Source organism: Curcuma longa, chromosome 20 (genome assembly GCF_044706935.1).
Source record: "Curcuma longa cultivar G26 ecotype Majalengka, Jawa Barat chromosome 20, ITB_CL_G26_1.1, whole genome shotgun sequence".
Taxonomy (NCBI): domain Eukaryota; kingdom Viridiplantae; phylum Streptophyta; class Magnoliopsida; order Zingiberales; family Zingiberaceae; genus Curcuma; species Curcuma longa.
Window position 1 is genome coordinate 4,831,521 of NC_133880.1, and position 18,971 is coordinate 4,850,491.

At 40.1% G+C, this 18,971-nt stretch overlaps 3 protein-coding genes and 2 pseudogenes across 5 annotated transcripts; 1 reads left to right on the forward strand and 4 right to left on the reverse strand.

Moving 5' to 3' along the window:
• Positions 1-677: 677 nt before the first annotated feature.
• On the forward strand, positions 678-2,869 carry LOC141813986 (uncharacterized; annotated as a pseudogene).
• A 209-nt stretch (positions 2,870-3,078) lies between these two features.
• LOC141812911 (E3 ubiquitin-protein ligase ATL41-like) lies at positions 3,079-3,602 on the reverse strand. Its single transcript, XM_074700861.1, has one exon. It carries the CDS (start codon positions 3,600-3,602, stop codon positions 3,102-3,104), a length of 501 nt encoding a protein of 166 aa, XP_074556962.1. The 3' UTR covers positions 3,079-3,101.
• A 291-nt stretch (positions 3,603-3,893) lies between these two features.
• On the reverse strand, positions 3,894-5,470 carry LOC141813445 (magnesium-chelatase subunit ChlI, chloroplastic-like). The gene is given in 4 exon segments (XM_074701412.1): positions 3,894-5,057; positions 5,140-5,258; positions 5,330-5,398; positions 5,401-5,470. Coding segments are annotated over 4 exon segments (1,284 nt in total). The 5' UTR covers positions 5,447-5,470; the 3' UTR covers positions 3,894-4,007.
• Positions 5,471-5,782: 312 nt separating this feature from the next.
• LOC141813609 (aluminum-activated malate transporter 9-like) lies at positions 5,783-8,188 on the reverse strand (annotated as a pseudogene).
• Positions 8,189-10,115: 1,927 nt separating this feature from the next.
• On the reverse strand, positions 10,116-17,011 carry LOC141813424 (uroporphyrinogen decarboxylase 1, chloroplastic). 3 transcript variants are annotated; one of them, XM_074701389.1, is made up of 6 exons: positions 16,857-17,011; positions 16,638-16,762; positions 15,184-15,566; positions 13,772-14,056; positions 13,301-13,536; positions 10,116-10,418 (listed from the first exon to the last, which is right to left on the reverse strand). In XM_074701389.1, the coding sequence occupies exons 1-6, from the start codon at positions 16,883-16,885 to the stop codon at positions 10,241-10,243; spliced, it is 1,236 nt and encodes a 411-aa protein (XP_074557490.1). In that variant the 5' UTR covers positions 16,886-17,011; the 3' UTR covers positions 10,116-10,240. The 3 variants fall into 3 exon arrangements, with proteins under 3 accessions (XP_074557490.1, XP_074557491.1, XP_074557492.1); XM_074701390.1 differs by having other exon boundaries at positions 16,628-16,762; XM_074701391.1 differs by lacking the exon at positions 16,857-17,011 and having other exon boundaries at positions 16,654-16,762.
• Between the last annotated feature and the right edge of the window lie 1,960 nt (positions 17,012-18,971).

The window sequence follows — 18,971 nt, forward strand, 5'->3', positions numbered from 1 at the left end:
TCATATCATATATATTTTTAGATTCTTTTACCATTTTTTAGAACTCAACCATTTTATTTGATTTTATGATACTAAATTTTGATCCTATATAAAGCATATTAGTGATAAATTTAGCAATTGTAATATCTATTATAATCATTTATAATTTTTCACTTAAAATCTACACGGCATATTAAGTAAATGTCATAATAAATTATATAATCCTTCTAAATTACATCATAGATCTTAATTTTCTTAAGTTTTTTATACTAAATTTTATACAACTTAGTTTCATTTTACTTCAAAAACTTTAATATCTTTTATAACGATTTGCAATGTTAAAATTTTTGTATATTATAATTAAGCATCATAATTAGCCTCACAATTTTTATAGCATTATTCTCATGGTACCCTACGTAACCATAAATATACTTCTTTCCTGAATTTTTTTTTAATTACTTTTATTATAAAACAATGCCTTCTCAAATTTTTTTATTAGCAAACTTTTTAGAAAAAATCCTCCAAAAGGTCTTTTTATCATATATAATTAAAAATTATTTGTAAAATTGTTTCATGATAGTGTTGCTATAAAAGGAAAGGATTGTGATATGAATCGACGAAAACGCAGAAGGCAGGTCTCAAACCCTCGCCGTCGTCTTCTTCAATGGCGGATCGCCGATCGTAGCCGCCCAATCCCCATGCTCTTCCCCCATCTCCCTCTTGACCTTCCCTCTTCGCCCCACGATAACGCCCGTCCGCCTCCACCGCCTACGTCCGTGGCGGCAGCGGAAGCAAGGCGAGATCCTGAAGCCGCCTCGGAAGAAGACGCAATCGTTCCCCCAACCCCCGCCGCCGCCGCTCCTCCCAACGTCTTCGTCCCTGATCTCCGTGATGAGCCACCAGCACCACCTCTCCGCTCGCCGAAGCTCCACCGCAATGCCTGCTTCAGTCGCAAAAAGAAGGTCGCGCTACTCACCGCCTCTTTCCGCCCCGTTCCTTTCTCCCCTGACGACGAACTAGCCGCCCTCGATCTCGCGGCCCACGAGACCCTCTTCCGCGCCCTCGGCCTCTGGGACTTCGCTCATCTCCCATTGGACCGCGGCATCCGCTCCGACCTGCTCGTACCCCTCATCGCCAACTATGAACCCACAAAATGCCGCAGCTTCGTCGGTGGCCTACGCGTCTCGATCAGCCGTCCGGACCATGCGCGTGCGCTGATGCTCCCCGTCGAGAAGGATACGGCTGGCTGCTCTGAGCCTTGCCCTGAGGACGACATCCACGATTTGTTCTCCAGGGAGGACTCGATTTCCGCCATTGTGGATTTCATGTCGGTCTTCTTGCTTTTCCAATTCCAGGATGATGCATGCATACTGCCCACTGAGGTTGTTACAGTGCACCGGCTGGTGAAGGAAGGGCTGCCGCACAAGGTCGATTGGGCTGGGTTGTTGTGGATGTTTGTGGAGAAGGAATTGCTCGAGGCCCCCAATTCCGGGGTTTGCCACTATGCCTCGCACCTCCAGTGCTTGATAAAATACCAACAGCCAAGATTGTTTTTGGAATCTGAATGTAAGATTGAGCCTGCTCCTGAGATTGAGTGTGAAGTTGAGAACTCCACGGACGTAGAAATGGAAGAAGACCATGATGCGGAAGATGTCACTGAGGATGCTGCTGCAAGGGCTAGAAGCTCAGATGATTTTGCGGGTTCCATTGAAGAAAAGTGGGTGCCTGGGTTATCTTCAGAACTGGCAGACAGCTTTGAGCAGTTCAAGGAGGGAAAGGAGCAGCATATAGAGGTGGAAAACAATGGAGGTACAGAGCATTGCTTGAAGCTTTGCAATTCACATGGGGCGAGAAATATGGAGTTTGAGAATTTATGTATTGGAGATGGGGATGGTAGGAAAGAAGAGGGCTATGGCGAAGACTTCTCAGGAAAATATGATTTCTTGGATAGGATGGGTTCTTTTGATAGGCTAACATCAACTGACTTCCTCCAGGTTGTGGATCAAGATGGCGACCATGAGAATGGAAAACGAAAGATTAGTGAGATAGTTGATGAAGAAGAAGATGAGGAGGATGAAGAAACACAGGCAATGGAGCAGAGTAATCAACAAAAAAGGCTGAGGAGCAGCACAGTGTGGGAGAGTCTCCCATCAGGACTTGATTCTATCATGGAGCAAACCCAATTGCTTGCAGGAAAAGCTATACTACTTTCTGCAGAAACAAAAGGAAGCATGCATCGATACCCAGTTACAGTTGCAGTATTTGAATGAGATACTTCAGCAGAAGGATAGGATCATTCAGTCCTTGGAGAAGACAAGGGTGGAGGAGCAACAGAAGTGGCGTATGGAGGCTCGTCGCAATCAGCAAGAGATCTATTTGTTAGGCAACTTAATGATTGGTTATAGGAGGGCATTGAATGAATCACGAAGAGCATTTGCGGAATATAGAAAGAAGTACCCGCAGGGTGAAGAGCCTCTCTACAAGGACGTCGCCGGTTCTGGTGGTTTGGTTCTGAGCACAAATGAGTTGGAGAGGCAACGTTTGGAGAAAGAGAACGAACTTCGTCGTGCCATAATGAACTTAGTTCATAGTTTTGAGAAGGAATGGATGCTAAAGCTTGAACGTTCTGCCTCATCACTTCTGACTCTGTTCAGGCGGATCATGGAACTTGAAGTAGAGATCAAACTTTTGAAGGAAAGGTTTGAAAAACCAGTGACATCGGATGCTTAAATATTCGCAGAGACAGACAAAGCTTCCAATCAAATTGCCTCATTTTGTCCATTTAAGGTTATTACTATCTATATGGTTTAGTAGTTCTGCAACTTTTTTGACGTTTGATTATGCGATTCTAAGTTATTCTGACGATCATATACCTCATACCTGAACAAAGTGACGGCTTCTTTTGTACATGTTTCATTAAAACTGCAGTTGCAAAGTTTCAAATAACTAATGCTCTAAAAATTCAGACTTGTTTCATCCCAGATCTCTCATGTCTACTCGACTTGCAGCTCGATTCGGAAAAGCTTGTTCCTAACTTGTTCAAAGTTGATGCTGTGCAATTTAGCATACAAATTGTAAGTAAACTTCACTACTAATCTTGGACGAGCAGGCAATCTTGCAAATCAAACAGCTAAACTTGGTGAGTTCTGGATGAGCTCCGGTGAAGGCGATGGTTCCGCTGCCGGTGCCTTAGCGTCTGTTCGGCAAAGCGGGCATGTGGGGTTTGAGAACAACCACATATCCACACACTCAACATGAAACAAATGGTTGCAGGCCAGCAACTGCCTCACCATCTCCCCCTCCACCACAGGGCTCAGACACACTACACAGTTCTGAAGCACCGCCGGCGAGCCCAAGGAATTCACGGCGGTGGTGGGGCTTTTGTAGGCGAAGGTGGGGATGAGGGCGATCTCGACCTTGGTGAGTCCAGCATGCAAAGTTACCGGTAAATTGTGGTGCCGTTGGGGATCGCGGTGGGGGACGACAGGCGGGATGGCGGTGCGGGGGTGGTGCTTGCTCCAGATGACGCAGACGGCGACCAAAAGAAGAATGCCGATGGCAAAGAAGACGGAGATGCTCATGATCTCGTCCCTATGCTGTTGCTCTGCATCATCTGTGGACATGGTCGCAGTCCAGACTGTCAATTGGATGGCCATTGTCGTGCCTCAAGAACTAGTTGGTGTTTATAGTTCAAAGGCCAGAAAATTCCTCCTTTCCCTTCAACTAAAAAAATGCATCTATCTAGCTTGTTTACGTAGCATTTGCGGCAAAGCGTGGTGTTATTTTATTTGACAACGTAGCCAACTCATGTGAAATATCAGAAGAAAACATCAGCAATTTTGTCTGGAAAGTTTGCTGGCAAAATATAGCAGTTTGGAATTCTATGAGATAATGATCTATAAGACATTCAAATCTCAACAAAATATAGCAGCTTAAAATTGCAGAGCTTGAGAAATCAACGTGACAATGATCTAGAAAACATCCAAATGGTAGTTGGAATCCTTGGAAACTTTACCTCGTAATGTTGCTCAGCTGAAGACCTCATAGAACTTCTCGATGACGAGCACGCCTGAGTCGATGGATTCGAGAGGATCCTTCCGAAGCCGGTGCCTTAAGCAGTTGGGAATGACTGTGGCTATGTCTTCCACAGTTACCTTATCCCTGCCTTTCAATGCAGCCAAGGCCTTGGCAGCTCTGTTGGTGACGATGTCCCCTCTCAGGCCATCCACGTTGAGCTCTGCGCAGACTTTCGATATCTTCACACGAAGATCATGGTCGATTTGCACAGAGGGAAGCGAGCTGCGTGCCGAGGCAATCTGCTGCTGTAGCTTCTCTTGCTCCGCCTGGTATGTTTCTCTGAACCCCTTGGGGTCTCTGTCAAACCGAGCTCTCTCCTCGACGATCTTGACTCTGAGCTCTGCATCCCGCACGGTGCCTACTTGGGCATGCATTCCGAATCGGTCGAGGAGCTGCGGCCGGAGCTCGCCCTCCTCGGGGTTGCCGGAACCAATCAGAATGAAGCGAGCGGGGTGAGAAATGGAGATTCCCTCCCTCTCCACGGTGTTCCATCCGGAGGCAGCGGAGTCGAGGAGCACGTCCACCAGGTGGTCGTCCAAAAGATTCACCTCGTCGACGTAGAGGATGCCCCTGTTAGCCTTGGCGAGCAGGCCGGGCTCGAAGGCCTTGACGCCCTCGGTGAGCGCCTTCTCTATGTCGATGGTACCGCAGACGCGGTCCTCGGTGGCGCCGAGCGGGAGATCGACCATGGTGATCTTGGTGGCGGCGACAGAGAGACGCTCTCCGCGGAGGAGGCGCTCGCGGACGTCCATGCCCATGGATTCGGGGTCCTCGGGGTCGGAGTTGAAGGGGTCACCCACGACCACCTTAATCTCGGGGAGAAGGTCGACCAGCGAGCGGACGGTGGTGGACTTTCCGGTGCCGCGGTCGCCCATGATCATGACGCCTCCGATCTTGGGGTCGATCACGTTGAGGAGTAGAGACAGCTTCATCTCGTCCTGCCCCACAATGGCGGAGAAAGGGTAGACCGGCCGCTGGGTTTCGCTCGCCAGCGTCTTCCCCTGCCAAAATCCCTAATCGCGATCACACAAACAGCTTCTTCGCTCACATCGAAGAAGAATCTCAGCGCACAAAAGGCTTTACCTCGTCGGTGGAGGCGAGCTCAGTGGCGGCGACGGCTTTGGGGGCGACGATCCGGCGGGTGCGGTTCTTAAACCCAACACGGACTCCTCCTTCGAGACCTCTCCGGTGAAAAACGCGGGCTGCGAAGTGAATCGAGCGAGAAGAGCGTTACGAGTCAGAACTAAGCCGCAATGGTAGTAAATTGGCTCACCGGGAAGCGAAGTCGGAAAGAGAAAAGCGACGGAGGAGGACGGAGTCCGACGCGTGGATCCATAGAGGGGGCGGCGGCGGCGGAGGAGGAGGAAGAGGGAGCGAGGAGATCCGCCATGAGAGAAGCGAAGTGAGAAGGTAGTGGAACAGAACGGTCGGATAAGAGGATAGGCAGGGAAGCAGCGGATTGCACAGGCAGATTTCCTTACGCTTATCTGTTATTTGGGACTCCAAAGGCCCAACTAAAGGCCCATTTATTAATATCCCTTTGGAATTTGTGCTAGCTAATCTCTCTTGTATCTATTGCTTTATCATTCGCAATCAAAGAATGTCAAATGGGCATCTAGACTGACTGCTGTGTACGTTTCTCAATTTATCCTGATGGCTGATGGAAAATTTTTGTGGAACCGAATCGATCATCCCTAGAAATAGTCAATAGATATTTATCATTCAGTTAACAACCAATTAACAGAAGTCGCAGAAGAAATGTATACATGAAATCAACTTATTGTGTTACATAAATCGTTTCCTCTTCTGGGTTTAATTAATTAATTAGCATGCCATGTCTTGCCTGAAGTTAGCCAACTTGGCAAGCTCAGCCACGGCCTCGACCAAGTGATCGAGCCGAGCTACGAACTCGATGAGCAGGGAAGTGAAGGTGACCAAGGACAAGGCGGTGGTGCTCTCCAGCGCACGCATCCTCGGGATCGAGTCGGCCCCGGCTTCCTCCTCGAAGCCGTCCACCTCCCTCGATGGCCACGAGTGGAGCCGCCGCTGTTGTCTCCTCATCATCTCATGGTACGACGACTGATCAGTTTGCACCGCATTGCCCTCCTCGCTCTTCTTCTTGCTGTCGTCGTCGTCGTCATCGTTGTTGTTGCTGCTAATGTTAAATGAGAAGGTATTGGAGAGCCTGCAGGAGGGTGGTTTGGAAGGGGGGCGGCGTCTTGGTGGCCGCGCAAGGTGAAGAGATAGGAATGCACGTCGACAGAGCGTTGGAGGCGCTCCGACGAGCCGTGGACGCGCTTGAGGAGGCTCGTCTGCACGTTGTGCTTCATGTTGTTGATGTCCTTGGCCAAGTGGCGGAGGAGCTCCGCCGCCTGGTCGGTGGCGTCGAGAATCTCCGTGCGGAACGTGCACCTCAGATTGTAAGGCGCCTGAAATTAAAGAAAACCAAAGAGATGAGAGCATAAGCTTCGCAGTAGCAACTTGCACTTCTCAAAGTTGAAGTAGGTTCCATTAAGGTTTCATGGAATCGGATTCAGATGCTAAATTCGAGATTACACAGCATATATACGATGCTATTCTTAATTAGCTAGCTGCCTTAATTATCATCCATATGATCAAATTATAATTAATATTCTTCACAGATTTAATTAAGGCACCTGTATCTCGGAGTGGAGGCAGCCATGCAGGGCCATGACCTCGTAAGCGCAATGGCGAAGCACGGCACCGACTTTCACGTACTCCCCCCACGGGTAGAACATTTGCATGAATCTTCCATGCGGAGGCTCCCATTTCGCCGAGTTCGCCTGCAGATATATATAATTAGATCTGTTATTGGTTAATTAATTAAATCACTGACAAGATCGATATATCCTCACCAATGAATCGAGCTTGGCAGAGGAGTTTAACGTGGCTCGACACTTGCGATACGCTGGCTCGTCTTGGAAGTCGTCCATCACTGTGCTGGAGAACTCCGGGTGGTTCGATCCATCGTCGCTCAGATATTTCCTCACACACTCTGTAACATTTTGAACTAGGAAGTGATCAGCTAGCATGTACAAGAGAAATGGTCGACGTACGGTATGCATGTGTGCGTTTAACGTACGTACCTTCGAGGGAATTGGCGACGGCGTTGAAATGGCTGACGAGCTCTTTGTGGAGCTGCTCGCCGGCCCAAATGGGGAAGATGAGGACGTTGACGAGGACGGCGACGATGGCGCCGATGGCGATGGAGTAGAGCCGGTCCATCGCCGTCCTCACGGGGTTCCCCATCCGGTAGCCCGACACGATGATGAGGCAGTAGGTGAAGAGGATGACCCTGAACCCGTACTCGTACGGCACCAGCGACGGCCACTGCTTCATGAACGATGCTATCGATCCTGCGAACGTTAATGCATGCATGCATAAAACCAATTAATTCACGTCATTTTTCTTTGTTCGTTCGAAATGAGGCACGTAATTAGTTTTAGAGTTATACCGATGAGGAAGATGCTGAGACCAATGACATAAGGCTCTGCAATGTGGCCACTGGACATCGCTACTTGGATCACTACGATGGCAAAGATTCCTGCAAGTAAACTCCCCAACGCTCGATTGAACCCTCGATTAAAGGTGGCACCTAAAAGCAGGGAATAAATAACAAGTCAGTACTCTTCTTGTTTTGAATGGTGTTATCGATCAATAGATATGTATATATGCTTACCAACTGTGTACTCGAACATGATTGCGACTGTGAGGATGGACCAAATGATGTTGGTGCCGAAGACTTGATAGGGTGCTTGGATGAGAATGAGAAGGGAGACGAGGAGGCAAGCCAAGCCAACCTTGAGGGAAAAGGTCACCCTGTCTGTGTCCTCGTTGGCAAACTCCCACACTTCCATCATCAACTTCCTCATTGGTATCGCAGCTTTGCCTTCTGATTGTGTTGCGTTTGGTGGCAAGCAAATGTCGATCCGAATACTGCTGCTGCTACCTTTCTTTCCGTTCATTTTACTTCTGCATGTAAGTAAAACAACATGGCACATGTGAAACATATATAAAAACAAAAGTATATATATCTTAATTACCTGAAGAAAATCGAGTAGATATCTTTGAATGTTGGTGTATATGAAGCTCTTTGTTGGTGCTGAAATGAGTGAATGGAGATATAGAAATCGATCGGAGAGTATTTAAAGTGATTGGTATGAGATGAGATCATGGTGGTGCAAGTGGATGGAACAGTGGGGTAGTGGCTAAATTTTAGCTTAATGTGGAGAATGATACCTGTTAATAATAGAAAGAAAGATGCATTTAGAAACATGCATAGAGATAATTTGATGATGTTCATGGATGCTTGAGAACAAAATAATGTGTTACCGATAGAATTAGAATCATGAAATGCGTGGTTTGCCATTCACCAAACATTAGCTACTTTTGCTCAACATAGTTCCATCACTCTGCCTCCTCCAAGCATGGTTAAATTTCACACATGGAATAACAAGGCAAACAGTAGTTATATCTGGAACAAGTAAATTTGAAAACTTGGATATGATCCTACTGAAAAAAGTACTGAAATTTTCAGTGAAAAAGAGCATCTTGTGCCCAACAAGCTTTTATGTTATAGGTTCTCAAGAATCTCAAACAATTCATCCATAACACCTAATACAATATTTAAATTAACATGAGAGTAAAAGGGTATACAATATGATAGTAAAAAAAAATTTAAAACAATTTGTATCCACGTTGTGTAAAAGGCCATCTTATCTCATCATCAACAGAAAACAAGCAAAACTTTATCTGAATAGCAAGATTTCTACTGAAAAGACTCATCTCCTACAACCTCTTCACACGTCCTAAAGACACCATCACTACTCTAACATGCTTTCCAAGAGAAACTCATTGTCACAATCCTCATCATGGAAGAGAATTAACCACGCAGAAACATCACAAATTTGGTAGTTGCTGCAGTCAAGCTACAATTGGATCATGCAACTGCACATTCATCTTGCACCGTGAACATCATAAATCAAATTGACACAAGCACTTCATTGAGTTTAAAGTATTTTTTGAAGCATCAGAACTTTGTGAGTTTCAAATATTCTTCTCTTGTTGAAGGCTAAATTATGCACCAGATATTTAATTTAAAAAAATTGATTGGAGAAAAAAGGACAATTAGAAGAAACCTTAGCTGGGGGAGGCAGAGTAGTTCTACTTTTGCTTCTGAAGCAGAATGTTCCGATGAGAATTTGCAGGATAGGCATATGCTCACAAAAGAATGACAATAAATTGTATCCAACACAGCAATTTGCTAAGGAAAAAAAAAATTGAAATGTACATGTGAAATATTATGAGAAGCTTTTTAAGCATCTCTTGCATTATTTGCAAATTGCAAGAGAAGAATATTGTTGATGCATCTGAAAGTAAGCATGATTAACTAGCATGCGTTAATCCACACACAGATACAACCGTGCTAAATAAAAAAATCGCACATGATTCTTTCCTAATTCAAAACCCTGTTGAGGAATGTAAAAGCAAACTAATGTTAAACTAGACGATATGAACAAGACAACCAATGAGTGAGAATTGCAGTGAGAAACATGTAAAAGAAGACGTTTAACAAAGAACAGTGCCAGTCACAAATATGTTATGTTGTCAACCATGTCAACTGGAGACTAGTGCAGGAAGCATTTTTAGAGACTCTGTGTTGGTTGATAAGCTTGATTAGTTTTAGTGACTACTATCAATAATTACATTTAGGCAATTTGGCCATGTGGTTTAGGCCAATCAAGATTCATCAGCACAGGTCATGAACACAAGAATCATATAACTGCTCCTTCACAAAAGAATGAAAAAGACATCAAATAAACATTTAAAAAATTTAGAACATGTATATCGCAAAAGACAGTTAAAGAACCAGAAAAATGTTTCTACATACGCAGATAGCTATTGATTCAAAATAATGATTTAGAATAATGAACTAGTTTGCAGTTTCCTCAGTTATACAAACTTCCATGCTGTGACGATGACCTTTGTGTGGGAAAGACAAGCATAGAAGAAAAAAGAAATAAGGCAGGCCTAATAAATTTGCATAAAAGTGATAAGAAAAAAATATTCTCACATGACAGTTAGGGATATTCCCTACTGATTACCCAATTACAGCGCCCTAAAGCAATAGGGAAAAATGGAAGGCTAATTTAGCTCATAAATTTTACAATGTATTTAGGGGCTCTAATTCTTTGGTGGCCATGTCCTCTTCAAAAAGAGTATCATAGCTCAAGCTTCTCACAACATCAAAGAAATGAGCAACAGCCTCTTCTGGGGTATTCACAAGAACACCATGACCCAGATTAAGAATATGGCCCTTTTGACCAGCACACTTCACAACCCTGCAAATGAACAATTGGTCATGTACTGCTTTTTGTTGGTAATTTTAATTGGAAAAAAAATCCAAAAATAGCTTTTAGTTAGAATCATACAACATTTTCCTTGCAACAGGTAGGAATATTCTAATAATTTCCTAATCACATATTCAATCCAAAAGCCAGAGCACTGAATGTTAGCAATCTATCTTCATCGTTATGATATATGTGCTATGCTAAACATTAGTGTTTAGAATGTAATTCATTTATCAAATTGTCCATGTAGTTCCTACAGACTATAGTATAGTTAAAATACATGAATTTAAGTCAATGGTGCCAAGTGTTGCATCTACCTGTTGTTACTCTGAATCACAATTATTGAAAATCAATCTGCTCTCTTATGCTTGGTTCAGGATAAGTTCATAATATCAGGTCACTCTAGTGTTATATGACAGTTAAGAAGTCATCTTTGGATGACTGAGAACTGTTGAAAATTAATTCATATATTTGGCGCAATGGAATTATTTTTTTATAAAAGATAAAAAAATATCCTTTCTAAGGACTTGCTAGGTTTATAGGAAAAGAAAAGAGTGACCATCATATATTATCAAGGGCAATTGGAAGAAGATGAAGCAGTTCCAGCCACCAGACTACAGCACAAGGTCATAGAAAGATTGGTGTAGATTTACATAACAAGTGTGTTAGTATGAGGTTTATCCCTGAAAAAGGTTGTAAAATCTATATACAATCAATGACAATGACTTAATGGGGCATCTAAATTCTTTCTAGGGCATTGTGAATCAGCCAGCTGATAGATGAGGACATGCAATGTGATGATTTGATACAAGTTTAAAACTTTGGTTGTCTGACACATTTGGTTGTCTGACACATCTGATACACTTGTAGTGACACTCTTGGATGGTAAAAGAAAGTGACTTCTATTGTCAAAGCAAGATTACATGAAAAATTTTAGATACAAATCTAAATAATTTAAGGATGTTCAGTGATCAAGTCAAGACATGGTGATCTCAAAGGAAACTATCCCAACAACAAGGTACAGTCCTAGAGCAATGTGCAAATAGTCCGTGTTAATGGCATAATTGATCTTGTTGTCTGAGAGAAAAAGAAAGTATGTTCTACACCTTAGTATTTGGATTCACCTTGTGTCACACATATTTGCACCTGAAGGAGTTGTGTTGAAGATCAAATTTTAAATTCTGAAGACTTAGCAATAAAGGTTTAGGTCTACAAGTCACACCTAAAATAAATGGAGCATAACATATTTTGGGGTGGGCCTTTGTCCTGACAATTAGAAAGAAATTTATGGGCCTTTGTCCTGACAATTAGAAAGAAAATTATTTATCAAGTTAAATTAAAATGAGATACTACCAAAGTGCCTACTTGAGTTTTGAGGGTGACTTGTGGAGATGGATCTACATGATAGAAAGGTCATGGGAAATCAAATCTCACTCGGAGACCTCCTTAAGACACCGTAAATGAGGATCACATTTAATGAAGTCCAATTGAAAAAACAACACCTAAAGACATCAAACAAGCCAAAAAGTGATATGTTTGATCATTTGAGGATCTTCTTATATATTCCGTCAACTTAATTAAACACACAATTTCGACTGAGTGAAGTCATGTACATAGAACATATAACTTAAACCGTTATAAGTAGGGTAGGCCAAAAGGAGAAAATCATTCTAGGACATCACTTTGGAATTATAGATGGAGATGGAGTTATAGAAGAAACATCTCATCAAGATGCAAATTTGTTGGTGGTAGCTTGCACCTAGTATACACTGCCACAGTAGTAAATCACCAAGGCCCACAACAATGGAGTAGAATAGGCTAGGCTTTTGAGATTTATTTTAACTGTTAACTGAAACTAAAAGAAGGGGAGTCTTGGTGCAACGGTAAGGTTGCTGCCATGTGACCTAGAGGTCACGGGTTCAAATCCTGGAAACAGCCTCTTGCCAAAGGCAAGGTAAGGCTGCGTACAATGGATCCTTTCCCCGGACCCCGCATGGCGGGAGCTTCGTGCACCGGGTTTCCCTAACTGAAACTAAAAATTGATGACATAGATATAATGTAAAAAATAATAATAGGTGACATAAATCATAAGCCAATTGGATCACGGTTTTCAGCACAAATTTAAAGACATGTTAGATGCAATGTCAACGGTACTTGTGCAATTTACATAAAACAAATTACATGACGTGTTTTTGCAATCAATATTTACTAGTTTAAATTCCTTACTGAAAGTGAAAGTGGTTTAAAAGATTTGGGTATTATTGGCAACATAGCCTCATAAAGAATTCAATAAATAAATAAGACTTGTATAAGGAATCTTAAATAGTTGGCATTGGAGATTATATATTATTCTTGTAAATAGTTCGAAAGAATGATTGGTTGGAGGTGAAATAAACTTTGGTGTTTAATGCCATGTCTGTTTTACCAAAAAAATTAAAAATTAAAAAATCCAGGAAAATATTTTCTAGATTTTTGAATGCCTATACTTTCCTCAAAAAAAAATCTATATTTTTCCATTGACTAAAAAAATCCATTAACCATGATTTGCTATTGCCACAAACATTAGAAAATTCAAACAAATATTTTTCCAGGAAAATGTTTCCATAGAAATAGAGTAAAATATTTTATGGTTTTTTAATTTGGTTCAAAGTGTCTTAATTATTTTACATACTAAGGCCTCCAATTTTTTCTCAGAAACAGAGATGTACACCTTTCAATTATGTTTGGGAAAATAATTTTGCAAATTTATCCTGCAATGTTAGCCTCCATCACTGGAATGTTCAGATTTCTACTAACAGAACGTACAAGAAAATTTTAGGCATTATAAAAGAATAACAACAGCAATTAGAAAACTGAAAACAAATGTCACTGACCTATGTATTTCATCAGTCAAAACTGGAAGTGGAGAGAAGAGAAAAGCTGGGTCGACATTTCCTTGCACATTAACACTACTTCCAAGACGTCGTCTTGCATCTGCCATATCCACTGTCCAATCTAGACCAATCACATCAACTCCAGTTCCTGTCATGCGCTCAAGTAAACCGCCATTACCATTGATGTACAACACAAGTGGTGTCTGAGGGCACTCTTTTCTCACTGAACTCACTATCTACATTTGTAAAGGTACTATCAGAGGGTGAAATTGGAAATTGAAGTGAAGTGTTCTTGATGTCAGATATAATTACTCTCATTCAAATTAAAATAGAAATTACCAAGATTAAAAAATCAAATCACGGAGGTCACCTATTGACCTCTAAACAAAAGTTACAGCTCGAGGAAACAAAAGTGTCAACAGTAAAAAAACAGCAAGAAAAGTAGAACAGAGAAAATTTTGAGTTCATAACCTGTTTAATATATGGTTTTGACCATTGCTCCCAAACATTAGGTGGTAACTGTCCACCCCAAGAATCAAAAATCTGAATGCACTGAGCTCCTGATTTCACTTGAAAAATGATATAGTCGGATATTGCTTTTGTCAAATGCAAAAGAAGAGCCTTCAGAACATGTGGTGCAGTATGGCACATCCTTTTTATAGTTGTATATGTACGTGTCGTGCCACCTTCAACAATGTAAGTGGCAATTGTCCATGGTGCCCCTACAAAACCAAGTACTGCAGCTTTGTTGCCAACCTATGTCAAAAAGGAAATGTTAAATCTGAAACAAAGGAGAGACAAATAATAAGTTAATAGGCAACTCCATGCATACACTCCAGATAGAAGGCCAATCTTTAACTAAAATGCCAAAAGCAACATGATATTAAAAAAGAAAGACTGAACAATGATGATATTACATTATTGATTGTCGCCACTCCTTGCATTATATAGCAACAATGATGACTAACAGGGTCTTTGTACATACCTTATCTTTAAAGATAAAGTAACTATTTTGATGTATCAAATCTTAGTCTCCCAGAACACGTGCAAATATACATCATACACATCTTTTTAAGTATATATTGACTACTGCAGAAAAAAATGTACAAAGTGATACTGCAAATAACCATTTTAGACAAGTGCAAATCGTATTTGGACCTGTAAATACTTGGTTTTTTATGAGTCAGTGATAGTTTTTTAAGCAACCACAGAAAATTGTAACAGTTCAACATACATAACAAAATTGTTTCTATATGACATTAAGTTGATATTTTACATAATTTTAATGCATTTATGAATCACTGATTTTAACATGAGTATAAAATAATTAATTTTTGACTAGTTAATTTTTATCGTCATAAAAAAAGAAACTTTTAGTTATTACAGTTTTTAAATTTTTTTATAATTTTAATAGACATAATGTTATTATGTCAACTTAATATATTTAAAACTAAAGAAAGTTGTTAAAACATGTTATTGTTATATTGTGTATTGTTTTTTGAGCTTACTAGTTTTATCATTTTATCTTTAAAATGTTTTTTTTTCATGTTAATTGTAAGCTACAAATGTGGATTATGATAAAATGTAGGGACATCAAATTTGCAGATTTTATAGCTTACATGAAAATGGTTTACAATTTGCAAACCATTGGCCATTTAAACGCCAAGCACGAGACTACTTTCGTCAAATACTATATGTATCTAACTAGTCAGCAACTAACAACCCTAATGAATCGCGCATCTTCAGGGTTGTGTTTGTGTGAATTTTTTGATTGAAATAGACAAGTACAATTCCAGATGACATATTACAACCTAAATAAGACAATTAAATACTAACTCTTCTGAATCTGAATCTTGTGAAAAAATTATAAAACTGTCATATACCTCTCCATGCAAGATCTTCAGAGATTCCCCTACAAATTGAAGTTTGTCTAGGTCAATGGGGTGCAAACATTTTAGCCCTTCCTCATCACAAATTGGAGATTGAATAATAGGGCCTTGTACTTCATGTATATCAAAAGGAACACCAAATGCAGGTAAAGGCGTAAGTATGTCAGAAAAAATAATAACTCCATCAGGCCGAAAAGCTCGCCATGGCTGCAAAGAAATTTCTACTATGAGGTCAACTGTCTCAGACCTCTGTCGAAAGGATGGATATTTCTCGGCGAGCTTTCTATAAACAGCCATATACCTTCCTGCTTGGCGCATCATCCATGCTGGAGGCCGACTTACTGCATTATCTCTAGCGGCCTGGATCAGAAGTGGATCTGAAAAAAAAAAACATTTCAGAGAATAACTATGCGTGTTTTGCTTATCAAAAGGAGAAAAAAATACATTTATGTTATTATGTGTGAATCAGTAAAAGATTGTAATGAAATAATTTTTTTGCTAAATAAAAAAGAGAAAGTCTCTGCAACAATGTCAATTCAAACAATATACCTTATGTATCTCCTAGTCAAATTTCCAGTTAATATAGTCATCTATGCTTGAGATTGAAATAATAAAGTAAATGTCAATAAAGGCTAGGAAATTAACCACTATCAAAATGTTTGATCAAAAAAAGGAACTTTAATGAGAGTAAAGTTAATATTGACACTCCACCAATACAGAAGAGGATAATATAACACAAATCATATAGATGCAACCATGTTTCAAGTAAATATAAGATGTAGACCACAGAGCAAGTCTAAGAAATAAGAATGAATAACTTGGTAAGGAAGCCCCAGAAATGATAAGTGTGCACTTTAAGTGAAGTACAAAACTACAAATCTTCTGGATACTAGTTTAATCTGACTGGAGCATATGTAAGCTATAATCATGCTAAAATGTTTGTTGATGTATTGCTTCTATACTTTTATTCCCATTTCATAGTCTTTTTTTCTATTCTTAGTCATAGTCTTATTTCATAATAATCTCATTGTGAAATACTGAAGTTTTTGTTGGTACAATGATACTTCTAAGTGGTCAGGTTCAACCGGATTATTTTGATGTGTTTAACAAAGAGATTAAGTAAGATTTGAGTTTAATTTCTGACGTGTGCAGAGACATAATATTGTATGTTGTATTCTATCCACGACAATGTTCTATGATGCATGGTACAATGATTCTATCTATCTAACTAAAAAAAAACTGAACTAATGTGTTCAATTTGTATTTTTCTATTTTTATGACAAGTACTAGACTATAGTTCTGTCGTACCTCTAATATTACTTAGAACAAAACTTGAGACCAAATTGTTTATACTACTAAATAATTGAGAGGAATGAAAAGGCTAAATTGCTAAAAGTAGCTAAATTAGTGAAAGAAACAAAATTGGAAAAGAAATTACGGAGGAATACCGGAAGAGAGACTTGCCCTAACAGATCTTCGCCTTCTCGATACGACCCCGACGCTTCGTGTCTTCCCATTGGGAAGGAAACCGAGACGGAAGGAGTCGGCATAACTCGGAGAAATCAAGAAGTCACTGCCCAAATTGTAATTAAAATTTTAGGTTCAAAAATCCGATATTTTTTTTGCCTGATGCATCAACCTGAAGAGGAGAAAGCGAGTAAACGAACCTTCTCATGGGTATCGAGCTCAGATACATTTCACCTCTTCGAAGGGTAACACGGAACTTGACGTAACCAGAGAAATCGAGGAAATCGAGAGGAGAAAGCTTGCCCTTTGGCGCCCTCCTCAACTCCTCCTTCCCTTATCGCTTCTTCTATCCTGACGGATCTCTTCCCGCTGTTCTAGTGGTTGACAAATTGCATTATTATCCTCAAAACTGTCGATATACCTTTTAGCCCCCTTTTAATATATATAAATTTTCAATTTTCAACAGAAGACTTCCAATTGGCTTAAATTTTCCTTGTTTCTTTCTTAATATCCTAAAATAATTTTAATATTATAAATATTGACTTTTTGCTTTCTAAACTTAAATTAATAATAATATCATGAGATTTTATTTAAAACTTATTAATTTATATAATCATTGAATAATAAAATTCAACAGAACCTATTGTTTCTTTTTCTCGTTAAAATGCTTAATTAGATTATTATTTAAAAAATTAAAAATTAAATTAATATAAAATTATTATTATAGAAGCTAACTGTTAATTTATGTACATTCGAATAATAAAATAATATAAGAATGTTTTAGATAGAGCACGTTAAATAGGGCTATTATTTGACTTTAATGAAAAATGAGATAGGATGACTATGTTATGAAGGAGATACATCAAGGTTAAAAATACTTGGTAGTACACATGGTGCTCGTATGTGGATTTGGTTGTGTTTGAGTTAGTTCATTGTGGAAATGAGAAATAACAATAATAAAAGCAATACAAATTAAGGAATCTTACGCAATTTAGACTCTTAGTCCTACTCCACGGCCTACTTATTCGTAAGGTGAATCACTTTCAAAATTCATTAAGAGAATCTTCTTTTTAAAAAGTGGAGAAACCTTGTACAATAAATTTCTTTCTCGCATAAAATATAACAATAAGTTCAAAGAGAGGAATTATTAAAAACTCCTAGGGAAAGCCTCTGTAAGCTCTTGGATGATTTTCTCGACAACTTAGTACTCAATGCGTGCACACTTATTGAGAGAAAACATGCTCAATGCTTATATTGAATAACTTTTAATAGCTAGCCAATGGTTAGGTTTCACAAATTTTTAAGCCAGTCATCGCGAGCCAATTGACTGCTCACTAAGTCCAAATGTAGTCAACTCAAGTCAACACAAAACATTCTCTTTCCAAACAAAGGGTTTGTAGTCAAATTCAACATTCCAATTGATTATGATCACTTATAGTCGATTCAATCTGTTCAAAGATACTCACTTTACTTGATTTACCCCTCAACCTACTTAAAACTCCAAGATTGAGTTTGATCGTAAACTACAACATTTCTTGGGTTAATGCTCTCTATAAGTCAAGTAGGTAGCCCCTATCTAGTTCCCACAATATCCAATGATGTTGCCCAAAAGCATTAACCCTAGACAATATTTGCACACATAATCTCTCACATGTCTATCTTTTAGATATTCACGTGTCTTATCATTCGCAATAAAGTCGCCCTAAGCTCTATGCTAAAGATTGTCACTTGTCCAAAGGCCTTGCTTGAGGTCTTCACCACTTTCCTAAAGGCCACCTCAAGCTTTTCACTTTCCACCTCAAGCTTTTCACTTTCCTAAAGGCCTTGACTCAAGCTCTCACTTGCTTAAAGGCCTCGCCGCCTCCATGTCTTTACCACTTGCCCAAAAGCCTCGCCTCTAGGTCTTCACCAGCTCCATGCTCTTGGTCCTAGTGTCCACCTCCCTAGCAATTTTTTGGTCCCTTAGATATCTCATACTATCCTTCGTCAATCACCTTTGGTCCCACCTCGTGTCAAGCCTTTGAGCCATTGAATTGAACCAAAATGAGACTTTGTTGAGTCACTTTATGTGCTTCCTGCTAAATCCTTGTAAACTTTAAGCACATATCACACAAATCTAATCTAAATCCTTTGTCAAACACATTAAAACATCCTCAAAGCAATGTATTGTTGGACCCAATAACCGCTGTATGAGCATTATTGAGGTAACAAGCTTCCCAAACCACTAAGAATCATCATTGCACTAACACTAAGTACCAAGCCAAACATACAAACACTAAGTACCAAACCACTTTGATGCTGATTAATGTATCACA